The sequence below is a fragment of the Idiotropiscis lumnitzeri genome, chromosome 13 (assembly GCF_059441095.1).
Source record: "Idiotropiscis lumnitzeri isolate Australia: NSW breed Sydney's pygmy pipehorse chromosome 13, RoL_Ilum_1.0, whole genome shotgun sequence".
Classification (NCBI taxonomy): domain Eukaryota; kingdom Metazoa; phylum Chordata; class Actinopteri; order Syngnathiformes; family Syngnathidae; genus Idiotropiscis; species Idiotropiscis lumnitzeri.
Window position 1 is genome coordinate 18,297,748 of NC_142403.1, and position 14,246 is coordinate 18,311,993.

The 14,246-nt window shown below is 46.6% G+C and overlaps 2 protein-coding genes across 4 annotated transcripts; one reads left to right on the top strand and one right to left on the bottom strand.

Moving 5' to 3' along the window:
* Positions 1-174: 174 nt before the first annotated feature.
* arhgap45b (Rho GTPase activating protein 45b) lies at positions 175-11,513 on the top strand. Of its 3 annotated transcripts, none has more exons than XM_088313672.1 (24): positions 175-759; positions 2,238-2,478; positions 2,728-2,916; positions 3,567-3,707; positions 3,966-4,050; positions 5,179-5,251; positions 5,333-5,402; positions 5,504-5,635; positions 6,239-6,300; positions 6,386-6,496; positions 6,581-6,661; positions 6,732-6,896; positions 7,549-7,686; positions 7,776-7,972; positions 8,040-8,134; positions 8,372-8,458; positions 8,543-8,644; positions 8,820-8,983; positions 9,072-9,260; positions 9,348-9,485; positions 9,602-9,855; positions 9,935-10,172; positions 10,460-10,562; positions 10,991-11,513. In XM_088313672.1, the coding sequence occupies exons 1-24, from the start codon at positions 484-486 to the stop codon at positions 11,329-11,331; spliced, it is 3,672 nt and encodes a 1,223-aa protein (XP_088169798.1). In that variant the 5' UTR covers positions 175-483; the 3' UTR covers positions 11,332-11,513. The 3 variants fall into 3 exon arrangements, with proteins under 3 accessions (XP_088169798.1, XP_088169799.1, XP_088169800.1); XM_088313673.1 differs by having other exon boundaries at positions 8,052-8,134; XM_088313674.1 differs by lacking the exon at positions 175-759 and adding an exon at positions 1,812-2,055.
* A 338-nt stretch (positions 11,514-11,851) lies between these two features.
* Positions 11,852-14,231, bottom strand: polr2eb (RNA polymerase II, I and III subunit E, b). Its single transcript, XM_088313854.1, has 8 exons — positions 14,017-14,231; positions 13,538-13,712; positions 13,134-13,249; positions 12,977-13,057; positions 12,603-12,661; positions 12,370-12,448; positions 12,042-12,110; positions 11,852-11,971 (listed from the first exon to the last, which is right to left on the bottom strand). Exons 1-7 carry the CDS (start codon positions 14,071-14,073, stop codon positions 12,045-12,047), a joined length of 633 nt encoding a protein of 210 aa, XP_088169980.1. The 5' UTR covers positions 14,074-14,231; the 3' UTR covers positions 11,852-11,971; positions 12,042-12,044.
* Between the last annotated feature and the right edge of the window lie 15 nt (positions 14,232-14,246).

Consider the following 14,246-nt stretch of genomic DNA (forward strand, 5'->3'; position numbering starts at 1 on the left):
AATAGTTAAAGGCTAACCCGATAGCCATGGCTATACAAGGCAAAATTTAGCCATCTTGTTATCACTCCATAAAGTTATCGATAACGCTCAGGTCGATTTGGGATTCTGGTATTTAAAAAAAAAAAAAAAAAAAAAAAAAAGACAATTATAATAGGGGTCGAACGCACATCAAGGCGCAGGTGAGGCGAATCGGCGGAAGAATACCTCGCAAAGCACTTGACGTGGACGCGCACGTGTGCTTTGATAACTTGATTGCGTTGGAAAAACCTTTGTCGACAAGTCACTTTGAAGTCGGACCCTCGTTTGTTGTACTTTTCTGTCCCGGGACGGGGACATGACAACGTTTATCCAGTGACACGTGTCGAAAGTGGTCTAGTTTGATCAAGTAGCACGCATCTTCCCGGGCCACCTCACCCCCGCTACCCACTTTGAGGAAGCAGCAGGCGCGGAAGCTGCTCGTCGTCAGTGAGCCTGCGCGGCTCAATGTGCGACGGCGCGAGGAAGCCGACCGCGCACAGAAACCCTCGGTGGACCCGGACGAATGTCTACGACGCTTCCACGCTGAGTAGCGAGAGCGGCGGCGCGACACCCAAGTGGAGAGTGGGGGGGTGGGTGGGGGCTTTGTACGTCAAACTCAAGGGTGTCGGCATGGAAGGTCGAGGCACCCTCAAGATGTTCGCCCGCAAGAAGCGAGAACTTATCAAAACGCCGTCCATCTCCAAGAAGAGTCGAAGTGGAAGCCCCGGACCGCCCATTACGGTGAGAGGCGCTTTTGATGGGTATGATTGATTTGATTGATTGATTTGGAAGCGAGGCAAGCGTGAGAGATTTTTGGTTAGTGTGTGTGCGTGTGTCTGTGCGCGCGCGCGTGTCGTTCAAGGTCGTGTTGTCGTACGTTCTTTGGAGTTCTTTGCGCGTGTTCGTTTGGGTCTTTTAGAGTCGTGTGTTTGTTTTGATTCTTGTGCGTGTACCTTTTTGAAGTTTTCCATTTTTAATATTTTATTATTGTGTGTGTGCCCATGTGTATTCTGTTCTTTGTGCCAGTTCGTATATTTGGAGTTGTGTGTTGTAAATTTGTTTGTGTTTTAATTTGTGTCCTGCTAATTTACATGATGTCATATGGTAAGGGCTTTGTTACAGCTCCAGCTGTCGTGAAATGCGCTTTATAAATAAAATAGTATTGTGTGTTTCTGTTGGGAGTGTGCGCGCGTGCATGCATTGAGATGGCGTGAGCGTACGTGTGCCTACGTTTCGTAAGTTTGTGTTTGTGTGTGATCATCACTTCCTGTGTGTTTGTATGAACACACAAACGGGCTCATGTCAGCCATTTTTTATTAAATGTATCACCTGAGGGGTTGCACAAATTAAACTTTTGAATATCATTAATGTCCTGTGAAAAACACCTAACAATTTTTTTCAGATTTCTTTTTTTACTATTTCTCCGCGATTTGAGTTTCTACATCAGAGATCCCATTAACGTGAACATTTAAAAAGAAAATTAAAAACATTGGACATCAACGATGTGAATCACCAGAGTGGTGCACGTGTCAGCCATTTTATGTGAGGGTGTCTCACATTAGTTTTGTGATTGGTATATTGAACAAAGTACCTTTTTTTTTTTTAATGGGAATGCAGTGCACCACATCCAAGTTTGTGTGCTCTGATCAAAAATCTCCCAAAGATGCTATTGCCGATTTGTATACTTGAAGGTCTGCCTTCTTGGTGTTTATGCATGATTGAGTGAACACATCCCTTCCGGGAGGCGCGTGCTGATGAAACTGTCACTTTTGGTGTGAGTGTGGTGTCAGATAACATTCAGTCCAAGAGAAGGCGCGCCTAGGGCAGTGATGATGTATTGTGAATTACTGTGTTGCAAGTCAGCCTGTTGTGTCGTGTGAAAGATAAGTAGTGAGGATGTAGCTTCTGGTGCGTTGAGGTTCGATGGCCATGATGAAGCGGGGGTGCAAACGCAGCTACAAGCCTTATACCATCAGTTTGAGGGCTAAGAAAATGGACGGTAAGGGCAAAGAGCGACTGGACGTGCGGCTCAAACAGGTAATATAGAAATAAGATCGCTCAATATAGACATGTTTTGTAGGCAAGTTGTATTTCATCACATCTCTACCGCACCCTCGGAATCAGGAAGCGTTGCCGTGCAGGATCTTGTGAAAGTCTCTTGATGACACCATGTCAAAGGGGGAGCCATTTTGAGCGTTTCTCTCTTGTGTGCCTCCCAGCTGTGCATCGTCCCGGAGCTGCCTCGGAAGGATGCCGGCGACATCACCATCTCTTCTTCACCCACGTATTCGTCCTCATCCTCATCCATCCTCACCCCGTCTTCCGCGGGGCTCCAGGACCCCTCGCTGTCCTGCCCGGGAACCCCGAGCCCTCAGCATAACAAGCTGGCACCGGGCGCCCCATCCTCCTCCGCCACGCTGAGGCGGCCCACCACCCTGAGCCGACACGCCAGTGCCGCAGGTGAGACCACCGCAACATTAGAAAGCCTTTTCTGTTGTCCAAAACGGTAAAAGCACTGCCGTAATTTACAACCTTAATTCTACTATTTGTACCCTTAAAGTCAATTCTCTTCAGTTGGTAATTTTTCTTGGCTGCACTGCTTCCAGTAGGTCGTTTTTTTTGTCCAATCAGATTTCATATGTGGTGTGTTGCCATGTCAGTCTAATCTGCCCTTAAACCAATTTGGGCCCCCCCCGACTCCCATCTCAGGTTTGACTCTCCAGTCGTGGGTGTTCACCAAAGGCCAGGCCAAAGGAGCCATAACGCCGACGCCACCGTCATCCGAAGGTCCTGAGGGCGCCGCCATCGAGGTGGAGGACATCCCGGCCCTGCTCAGGGATGTGGCGCGTTTTGCTGAAGCTGTTGAGAAGCTGAAGGACGTGGTGGTGCTGGCTGAAGGTTGGTCAACTCAACGACCCGTTTTTCGCAGCAGGCGATGTTTTTCATCGCCCCTTCCCGACCAACGACATCAAACGCCTGACTACTATGAGATGATTTTATGCGATTATATTTCTGTTCGGGGCGGCTCGGTGGACGACGATGGCTTCACAGTGCAGAGGTCGTGGGTTCGATTCCGGCTCCGGCCTTCCTGTGTGGCGTTAACATGTTCTCCCCGTGCCGTGGTGGGTTTTCTCCGGGTACTCCGGTTTCCTCCCACATTGCAAAGAACGTGCACGGCAGGTTGATTGAACACTCTAAATTGTCCGTCGGTATGAGTGTGAGCGCGGATGGTTGTTCATCTTTGTGTGCCCTGCGATTGGCTGGCAACCAGTTTCAAGGTGTCCCCCGCCTACTGCCCGAAGAGAGCCGGGCACGCCAGAGACTCTGCAACCAAGCCGTTGAAAAGTCAAGGTTTCGCCGGATGACATCCGATTGTCATTACCATAACACAATACCTTTTGATCCCAAGTGACTAATTGATGGCACCTAGCTTGCGCGAGGAGCTAACATAGTCGTGACAAACTAACTCAAAAAAATTGTCTGGTACCCACGCTAACCAACAAGTGTGATTAAAAACCAAACTAAATATCTCCCCCGTTTGCACGCAGGAACGGAGAATCAGCGACCCGTCGCCCACGAGTGCTTGGGGGAGGTTCTGCGCGTGTTGCGGCAGGTCATCAACACGTACCCCTTCCTCAACACGGTGGAGATCCTCACTGCTGCTGGAAAACTTATTTCCAAAGTCAAAGGCGAGTCAAACGGGATGGGTGACTTGGCGCTTCGGGTGTTCGTTTCCTCTCGTAGATGTGCATGGATATGGAAAAGAATTAAAGCATCGAAACAAACGATTGCATCAAGAAACGATATGATGGTCGGAAGCGGATCGACTGACTAAAGGGGGTCACATGATCTCACTAAAGCTGATGTATAGAAATGTTTTTGTTCTTTCTAAGACGTAATACAATTCATGACGACAAAAAAAAAATAATTTTTTTTTTTTTTTTTAGGTTTTCACTATGAGGCGTGCAACGACTCGGACAAAAAGGACTTTGAGAAAGCCATTGAGACAATCGCCGTGGCCTTCAGCAGCAAGTGAGTCGCAGCAACGTCGCTTCAAAACCGAAGTTGTGTGTTCCAAATTGTGCTGGAGAGAAGTGCGTAAATGGTGACACATTTGCATGAGGCGGAAAGCTCGAAAACAGGAAGTGGGTTTCTTTTCTTGCACGCCGTCACACAAAATGTCTGGCGGTGGAGACAATCCGATGTTCTTCATCCAGGATTTGGATTTACTCGGTCGCAAATGACACAGCAGCTTTGCTAAATTTGAGCTGATTATTTTTTTCTTTTTTTTTTTTCCAATTTGTCTTTTTACAAAGTGACAAAATAGGTAGCGCTTGCTTGTTTGTGTAGGAGGTGGTCACATGTCTGTTAACTGTCAGAGCAGCAAGAGGAAGTGAGCCGTCGCATAGTTGAAATGTCTGATGGCGCAGTTTCCTCATCCACTCAGCTGTACTTTTCTGTCCACCGTAACGTGAACTTTGCGCTCCTGGAAAAAAAAATAAATAAATCTGATGGCAGATGAGCACACATCGCTAATTTTTGTAACCATGATAAGATGCATTGAAATGAATCTTGGCTGTCTGCATGCTCCTGTCAAATTTATTCTATTCAAAAATGAAATCAAATAGTGTTGAGAGAAAGTTGCCGTACTGTCAGGAAAATAAAAGTTTAAGTCAAAATAGTTTTGAATTTCGGATAGTTTTAATGTTGCGAAAAGGTCAAAGTATTAATTCCAAATGTTTCCAGATTTATACAAAAAAAACTGTTTTATGGGCGGATCACAAACGTAGTTGCATTGTTAAAATAAAAACTTACGAGAGATTTTTTTCACAGGGAAAAGACACTTTAAGAATAACGTATTCAAAAAAAGGCGTCGCAGGATCTTCAAAATTGAGCTCTCGCAGTCCAAAAAAAAATTGCAATGTTACTCAAAAAAAGATTAAGTTATTATTATTATTAATAATAATAATGTTATGTAATGTCGCTTTACTAGTGGAAGTGATATTGAAAGAAAAAAGTTGTATTCATGAAAATGAAGACTCACCCAAAAAAAAATTGTTTGTAATATTACGGAGGGATGAGGAAAAAAATTCAATGTTCAAAGAAAATAAAATTACAAAAACGCCTTAAAGTGAAATTATACTTTGTGCTTGTGCCCAGCGTGTCTGAGCTGCTGATGGGCGAGGTGGACAGTAGCACGTTGCTCTCGTTGTTGCCCACCGAGAAGAGCCGGGTGAGTTTCGGATCCTGTTCTCCATTCAGCTGCGCTTTTGATGCATTTGTCACATTTAAAAGTTTCCGTTGCGTTGTGCAGTCCATGGAGAACTTGTGCGGCGCCGCAAGTCAAGACGGCGGTCCACTCGGGAGCAACTCGGACGACATGGGTGCGCCGCCTCATCCCGCGCTTTCACTCGCATCGAAACAACTCTGTTAACAACCGCGACCGACTTCATAACGTCCAAGTCGCAACTTTCCCGATCCGCAGGCAACATCGAAGCGGTAGACGTGATCCTGCAACGCAGTGAAGGCGGCGTCGACTCGGCTCTGCAGTACGCCAAAACAATCGCCAAGTACATGAAGGATCTCATCAGTTACGTGGAGAAGAGGACCTCACTGGGTGCGTTAGGATGGCAATAAAAATAAAAATGTTGCGAGAATAGAATTGTAATGTTAAGAAGTCCTAAAATATAGAATAAAAAGTTGGGAATGTTACGAGAAATGAGTCTGAAAGTTCAAGTTAAGGGGGTGGGTGGATGTTCCGATTCATTAAAAAAAAAAAAAATTAAAATAATGTAATATTACAAAGCATTAATTTAGGATAATTCTAGTCATTAGCTCTGTCACGATTATCAAATTATTTGAATAGAGAATTTGTTTAACTTAAAAATATCCGAATCCTCTGATTTCAGTTTCTCACCAATAATTATTTAAATTTCTGTCGTCGTTCACAAAATCAGATTATCATTTCACAGTAACTGAATCCGTTTCGACAAGATTCAGCAAACCTTCCTGTGTGTGATATTGATTCATTGTTGTTCCTTTTTTTTTTTTTTTCTAACCAAACAATAATTGGGAAAAATGCTTTTGGAACACAATGACAAATCGGTCGGCTCTAATAGTCATGACTTCAACAGTTTTAGTGTTGAGAGGGAAAAAAAAAACAAAACGGATGAACTTCACTTCTGGTCCTTTCTAACTGAGCATGTCTGTCTTCCACCAGAAATGGAATTCTCAAAAGGTCTTCAGAGATTATACCAGTCCTGCAAACACAGCATAACACATGTGAGCCGACATTTTTTATTTATTTTTTTTGTGCACTCAATGCTGCTACTATTATTTATTTATTTATTTTTTTTTTACCTTGCAGCCCCACATGCCCCTCTTCTCCATCTACTCCCTCGCTTTGGAGCAGGACCAGGAACAGAGCGTGGGCCTCCAGCAGGCCAGCGCCACCCTGCACAATCAGACCTTTATCCAGGTTTACTCCCATTGGTTGTGAGAAAAACTTTTTGTGTGTCGTGAAAAGCAGAACGTGAACGTGCCCGCCTATGTTTGTGTGCAGCCGCTGATGCAGCGCAAGCAGGAGCACGAGAAGCGTCGGAAGGAAATCAAGGATCACTGGGTTCGAGCAAAGAGAAAGCTGGTTTGTGTCGGAACGCGTTGCGCGCACGTGACTCGGGTCTTGAGTGTGAGGTGAGCTGCGTCTCCTCCAGATGGACTGCGAGGCCAACCTGCGCAAGGCCAAGCAAGCCTACATGGCGCGCTGCGAGGACCACAAGGCCAAAGCAGCCGCCAGTCGAGCCGAGGAGGAGGGGGCCGGAGCCACTGCCAAGTCCTTGGACAAGAAGAAGCGCTTGGAGGAAGAAGCGCGCAACAAGGTTGCTCGCCACTGCCAACTCGATGGTGGCTCAAAAATCAATCAAGAAATAAACAGCTTTTGGGGCATTAGGACGACGTAATGGCCTCAAAAACTAAATCAAATTGGGAAAATAAGGCACATTTGGGTCTATTATGACAAGAAGAAAAAGTTTAGAGCAGCTGTGAGCAAACTATGGCCCGGGGGCCACATGCGGCCCATTAAACGTTTTAAACCGGCCCGTCGAACTTGAAAGTAATTAATTGTGACATTCATTCTCTAAATTCTGTGGTTTTTCAAAGATATATAATTTTTTGTAATGCTTTTGTTCACTTTCATTTTAAATTAAATTTTTATTTTTTTTTCTCAGATGAGGTGAGGTGTAGAAGCCATTGTGGCCCGCCAATCAAAAAGGTTTAGACAATATAGACCGTGGAGAGAAAAATGTTTGTTACCAGAAAAAGGCATAATGCTATGAGGAAAATGTTGTAACGTTGCAAGATAGGTCAGTGGTCAAAAAAGTTTGCAAAGAAAATGAAGTTGGAAATTTAACAAAACCGTCACCTGGCAGTCATTGACAAGGAAATTGTAATTTTATGACAAAAAAGTGCCGTTACAAAAAGACTGATGAGAGAGGCATAAAAAAAAGACAGCGGCATCTATTTTGATTGCAGGCGGACGAGGCGGAGGCGACCTACAGGACGTGCATCGCCGACGCCACGGCTCAGATGATGGCGCTGGAGCACACCAAAGTCACGGTGCTGAGGCGGCTGCAGGACCTCATCAAACAAAGCGACCAGACGCTGCGCTCGGTCCGACTCCGCAACGCGCACCGCCACATCTTTGACCGTCTTTTCCACCGCCGTTTCCCCTCACGTGTGCTTTCCCACGCAACCGCCAGGCCACCATCTCGTACTATCAGTCGATGCACATGCAGACGGTGGCGCTGCCCGTCTGCTACCAGACTCTGTGCGAGAGCAGCAAGCTGTACGACCCGGGCCAGCAATACGCCGCCCACGTGCGAGACCTGCAGCTGCCCGATCAGCCCGCCGTCTGCTACGCGTTCGAGACCTTCACCCCCTGCGGTGCAACGTCGCAGTAAGGAAGGCCGTTTTGTGGAACGCTGAGGTGAGACTTTTAATTCACGGTGCTGAATAAATTGCAGCCTCGTCCTCAGACCGAGGACCGACAGTTTTGACGCGGAGCAGATGGGCCGGGCGGACAACGCCGGCGCAGGTGTGGACGAGGAGCGTCATCCCAGTGAGTGATGCCTCTTGTTTAAGTCAAGTCTGTTTGAAATGTTTATAGACAGGACAAATTTGTTTGGACCCTTCACAAACCTTCTGGGTGAATGTTCTATAGTCAGACGCAATAAAACGAGAATTTACACATCAGCTCTGTGTTCAAGGACACAAAAATGAAGCGTCCCAAGGAAAAAGGAACACTATTCCTACTGTGAAACTTTGACATGACTTTCTATGTGGACGTGTTGTGCAGGGCAGGGTCACAAGTCGTGGGGCTCCACGGTGAGTGACGACAGCGTGGGAGCAGACGGCGCCCTGGAGTCTCCAATCGCCAGCACAAGTGCGCCAATCACAATTGACGTACGTCACGTTTTTCTCTATGAAAAAGTTTTTTTTACGTCTGGCTTCCTTTTTGTGGCACCAGTTGACATCAGCAAGATTGCCCGGACGTCATCCACCGGAACCGTGTCATCCAACGAGGACACGGACGACAAAGATGGGAACGTGGCCTCGTTTCAGACGCCAAGTAAGTCCTCTCTGGAGGTCATGTGACAAAAGATGGCTTTTTCCAAACCTCCCTCCCCCCTCCCGAGTGTGACCGTTTTGTGTAACCTAGAAAATTTTGGGGACTGACCGTCAAAAAAGGGTCAAGTGCCCAACTCTGGTCATACGTTTACCATGTAGCTTTGATTCTGCCGCAGACATGAACGACATGGACCCCGACGTGGTGGTCTCCACCAGACCTTTCCGCAACGTGGGCCTGTCCAAAGCCGCCCAAACGCACCGCCTAAGGAAGCTGCGCACGCCCGCCAAGTGCCGCGAGTGCGACAGCTACGTGTACTTCCAGGGCGCCGAGTGCGAGGAGGTGAGGGGACACCGACGCAGGTTTTTTGTTTTCTATCCCCAAAACCCCTCAAACAAAAATGGCGGTCTCCTCCTGGGCGTGTCGGTAGTGCTTCCTGGCTTGTCACAAACGCTGCCTGGAGACGCTCGCCATCCAGTGCGGACACAAAAAGCTGCAGGGGCGACTGCAGCTCTTCGGCCGGGAGTTCTCTCAGGTGGCCAGCTGCGCCAGCGACGGCATCCCCTTCATCGTCACCAAGTGCATCTCGGAGATCGAGAGACGGGCGCTGAAGATGAAGGTGAGACATCGGAAGAATCTGCAAAACCTTCTGTGAGAAGTGCCGCACGAATCAAATGCGTTGGCTCACGTGTACGCTGGCTCGCAGGGCATCTATCGGGTGAACGGCGTGAAGACGCGCGTGGAGAAGCTGTGTCAGGCCTTTGAGAACGGCAAGGAACTGGTGGAGCTGTCGCAGTGTTCGCCGCACGACATCAGCAACGTGCTCAAGCTCTACCTGCGACAGGTCGGGCTTGCTGAGCAAAAGGACGCTACAATTTCAGAGGCGGGGGGGGGCAAAAGTAAAATACTTCAAACGTGTTGAACTTGGTTTGCTTCATTTCCTGCTTGTTTGCCGTCCAGCTGCCTGAGCCCATCCTGCCGTTCCACATTTACAACAATCTGGTGGGTCTGGCGAAGGAAAGCGTGCAGGCCGAAGCCGACCCCGAGGAGCCCGGTGGCCCCCCGGCAGTGGGGAAGGGGGCTCAGCTGGCGGACCTTGGACCCGAAACGGAGCCGGAGACTTTGGTACTGGTTGGCAAGCTGAGGGAGCTTCTGAAGGAGCTGCCCAAAGCCAACATGGCCACCCTGCGATACCTGAGTCGCCATCTTCGGCGGTGAGGAGGACAATGCCGCGGCTTCCGATCCATTAGTGTCGAGGACGCCTTCCGTGACGTGAGATCTTGCTTGTTTTAGGATCGCCGAGCTGGAGGAGGAGAACAAAATGAGTCCAAGTAACTTGGGGATCGTGTTCGGGCCGTCGTTGATGCGACCTCGTCCCACGGGGGCTACCATTTCGCTCTCGTCGCTGGTGGACTACCCCCACCAGGCTCGCGTGGTGGAGGCCCTCATCGTCTTCTACGCTTCCATCTTCCAGTCCAAGAGCTCCCACAGCCACAAGACCTGCCGCTCGGCCTCCACCTCAGCTCGCCTGGTGAGCTTCTTACGCTCATTTTCTCTTGCGAGACATCTACTCGAGGTTGGGTCTCAATAAACGAGGAGAAGACATTTTTTTTTATTGCATAAACTTTCAATGTTCTCATATTTGGCTGAAGAGATTAACTGGTGTCTGTTTTGGGTGAAGTGTGAACTGTGAATCGTTTTATTCTTGCTGGGGGGGGAGCCATAACAGAAAATTTTGAGACGCACTAAAGAAATGCATTTTTACAATAACTTTGAATTTGAGGTGCGATATTGATCCAGTTTGTGCTGATGGTGCAGGTTCAGGTCGAAGATGTGACCAGCAGTTCTGCCGACGGCGAGGAGGACGCAGGCCCGCACAGGAAGAGCAAGTCTGAGTCGGACAAAATGGACGAAGGCTGCGGTGAGTTGCGCATTTCAATAAATATTTCAAAATGCTGCGTGCAATGTCGGTTTCATGATGACGACTCGGGCATATGCGTTTTGGTTTTGTTGCACTGCAAGTTTAAGTTTTGCTCTGTGGATTGACCTGCTCATTATTATTTGGTGAATTGTGTCAGGCGTGTCGCGATTGCGGATGAACGCCCGGACAACAGTGACCATTCAATCGACTATTGACATCGTCGTGTCTTAATCTAAAGCCACTCTCCGTTATCAGTTGATCAAGTCAGCCTGCGCTACCCTCTTCGCATCAACACTTTATGATACAAATCTGACTAAGGCATTGTTTAGGATCTACTCGTGAAGGGGGGTGGGCTCAAGGGGTCCAGCTTCCCCCGCAAACCTGGCTGAGTAATGTCACCCACTGACTCGACACGGGTACCTCCTCAGGCTCCATGGGCTCCAGCGAGCAGCTCCCCGACTCTGACTCGGAGCAAGACGAGAGCGCCGACCCAGGAGAAGCGGAAGTGGCAGACGAAGACGAGCGGCTGAGATACCAGGACAGCCTGGAGCCGGACGGGCCTCCGCCCCCGCCCGGCGTCCCCCCGGACGACGACGACGGGGCCGAGGGCGGCCTGATCGCTTCTCTGGCCGAGCTCAACGTCAACCAGTCCAATAATTACTACTACTGCTCCCCACTGTCGGGTCGCTCCAGAGTTCTGCTGGCACGCCTGTGCAGCAAGAAGATGGCACTCAGCAGGAACCGAGCCAAAGGGCCCGAATTTGTTTAATCACTTTTGCAGCTTTCGGCTTTTCTTATTGGACTTAATTGGCGCGCTCAGTCCACAAAGTGTTTTTATCGCCTTACGTGCTGCTGGTTTTATTTCAGCACTGTTTTTGTCACAATTTCAAATTCATATTGCATTGTTTTACATGTTTGTCTGTTTTAATAAAATAATGAGACGTGAGGGCATCCTCGGGTTTTTGATTTGGAAAAGGTTGCACAATAGCATAAAAATACACTAGACTTGCTTAGTTTTTTGTTTTTTTTATTCTTTTTTAGTGCTTCACATCCAAATATTTATTTATTGTTATTATGCTTTTACTTTTAGGCTACCATAGGTTAGTTATGATAGACTGGTGCGTTCGACTTATAAAATTTGGGAGTCCAGTGGCGGCACTAAACTTTTATCCTTGGGAGGCCAAGGCTTTCACCAATACATTATTTGCAGTCTTTACCGAGAATAAGAGGAAATGTGGAAGATAATTCCAGAAAAAAAAAATTTTTTGTTCAAGAAATATCACTCTGGCTCTTTTCAATAGATTTTTATTTTACAAACTTCATTTTTTAGAATTAAAACACAAACAAATGTAACACAGTTAAATCAGGAATCCAAGGATGATGTGTGGCTGGAACGTCAGTTCTGACATCTAGGATGCAAAATATAAACAGTCACTCTTACTAGTCAGAATCAAAATGTTGAACATGGATGACGCTTACCTGTCACTGCACCAGTCTGTAGGTGATGTACCGTCCAGCTGTCTCACTTGGCCTGATGATTTTCACCACCTTTGCAAACATGTACAGCTTTAAAGTCTCAATTTCTAGTGCAATGGTGACTTTATAAACGTGCTTTGCGGGTCCAAGAGAAAAAATATTTTTTTCTTCTCCTAATCTAAAAATTACGAGAAATGGTCCCCGTAAAATATATTGCTCGAATCTTGGATTGATGATGTGCTGAGCAGCCAGACCCTTCCTTGATTTGCAGTAATAAGTAAGTGCTCACACCTTTCCCTCCGTCGTGTGCTTCCAAATCATTCTTAATTACCTGTCCTCTCTTTAAGCCAAAGTAGCGAGCCACGGGGTCTCCGGCTTGGATCCTGGGCAGCTGACTCTCCTTGAGTTTACTGAGGTGAGCATGTTTGTTAAGGCAAACAATTTCACATTTTGTCCAGAAAGAAACAAGATACTTTACCGGTCAAGTCTGAACAGTTTCTCATTTAGATGGCATGCATATCCCAACATTTTACTTTTAGTGTCTACATTAAGAGAAGAGGATACTATCTGGCCAGGAGCTCCGTCACTTCCTCTTTTGTCATGACGATGTGTTCTGGCACAAGCTGAAAGACGGAAGAAGAACAAATTGTCATTTATTTCCCCCTCATGGGAAGAATCAAGAGTTACAACTGTGCAAATTCATGATGTGACTTAATTATTGTTTATTTTTGCAGTTGGTGTTCTTTTAAAGTAAGGTCAAAATATTTCAAAGGGTAATTTCATTTTAAAATTGGGATCATCGTTGTACCCAATGTTTTAGAATTAACTTTTCACCACCTTATATGTGGGACAGAAACCAATAAAATGATAGCCTAAATACAGTATAATGAAACGTGAGTGTCTATTGTGTACATGATGTTTTTGTTGAGTGTTTTTACCTCATGCTCAGTGATGTTGATGAGTAGCTCCTGCTGTAGAAACTGCTCCAGGATGTACTTGGGTGCCATGTCCACTAAAGACTGGGAGGTAGGTAAAGTCGTGAACACACACAAACGTACATAATGTATGCATGCAGTAAATAATATGATATCAAACCTGTTTTGCAGATGGCGTCATGCCCATTTGGACCACAATGATGGCCCGTGTGATGTTCTCCTCCTGCATCCTCTGACAGTACATCTTAATAGTCTTGATGCCCACTTTGGTCTCCTCTGAAGAGAGGCAAAATTAGAACTAATCATTTCCAATGCACGCAATTTTAAGTTTCCAGGATCGACGGGTGAAGGTGATGCCACACCTTTCTGGGAGTCTGGAATCGTGATTTAAAGACAAAAGAGTAATGATTTTGGGTGTTGGGGGAGGTTTACTCTGTTCATTGTCGTAACCGTGACCTTAGTGACGATAAGCGTTTCAGAAAGCTGTATTTATGCATCACAAAGAGTACAGTGGAGCATTTTTTTTTTAAAGAATATTTTTGGTTCCTCTCTTTAGCCTCTTACCGGGGAAGAAAACAAACATCTGGTCGGTGGGGTCATCGTTGTGCGCCACCAACACGGTCAGGTCCGTGCGTCTGGGTCGACTCTCGCTAGGTTTGTCTCCGAACTGACTCTTGAAGTCGTCGAGAGTCTGGTCCAGCTCATCCTGGGTCACCAAGTAACCTCTGTCGTGGCATAGCTACAACATAGAATAAAATCATTTTTAAAAATGTACTTATTACAACCCATGAGCCACTGCTCGTAAATGTCTGCCCAACATCATCCACTGCAAAGCATCGCCAGGCAGAGAATCGGCATCAATACAACTATATCGCATTTCACAACAGCTGGAGCTCTAACAAAGCACTTTACATTTGGTGTAATACGAATTAGCAGTAAATTAGAACAGAAAATAAAACATTTACAGTAGATACCACAAGGAGATATCGAACTTGAAAGTGACGAGAAGTTAACGCGGGTAGCTTCGAACCCACATAACTCACTTGCATGATGGTCTTGCGAATCTTCCATAATCTGTATGTTTCTTCTTCGTCGTCCATACTTTATCAAAATAGTCCTTATGGGTCTAGATAAATTATACTCCGATTATCAATCATAAAAGGGTTATTTTGTCACTGTTAAATATTCAAAGGTCTTATTCCGTTCGACGCACGCGATCGTTTACTGTCGCTGGCTGATGACGTCAGATAACGTACTGCACTGAATGGGCGGA

Excerpts from the sequence above, each read along its gene's own strand:
- arhgap45b (XM_088313672.1), top strand. The coding sequence starts at position 484 with ATGTGCGACGGCGCGAGGAAGCCGACCGCGCACAGAAACCCTCGGTGG. Across the intron at positions 3,708-3,965 it reads ACTTATTTCCAAAGTCAAAG|GTTTTCACTATGAGGCGTGC; the intron begins GCGAGTCAAACG and ends TTTTTTTTTTAG. Across the intron at positions 8,984-9,071 it reads AGGGCGCCGAGTGCGAGGAG|TGCTTCCTGGCTTGTCACAA; the intron begins GTGAGGGGACAC and ends GCGTGTCGGTAG.
- polr2eb (XM_088313854.1), bottom strand. The coding sequence starts at position 14,073 with ATGGACGACGAAGAAGAAACATACAGATTATGGAAGATTCGCAAGACC. Across the intron at positions 12,449-12,602 it reads ACGGAGCTCCTGGCCAGATA|TAAACTCAAGGAGAGTCAGC; the intron begins GTATCCTCTTCT and ends TGCTCACCTCAG. Across the intron at positions 12,111-12,369 it reads TTGGCTTAAAGAGAGGACAG|GTGGTGAAAATCATCAGGCC; the intron begins GTAATTAAGAAT and ends ATGTTTGCAAAG.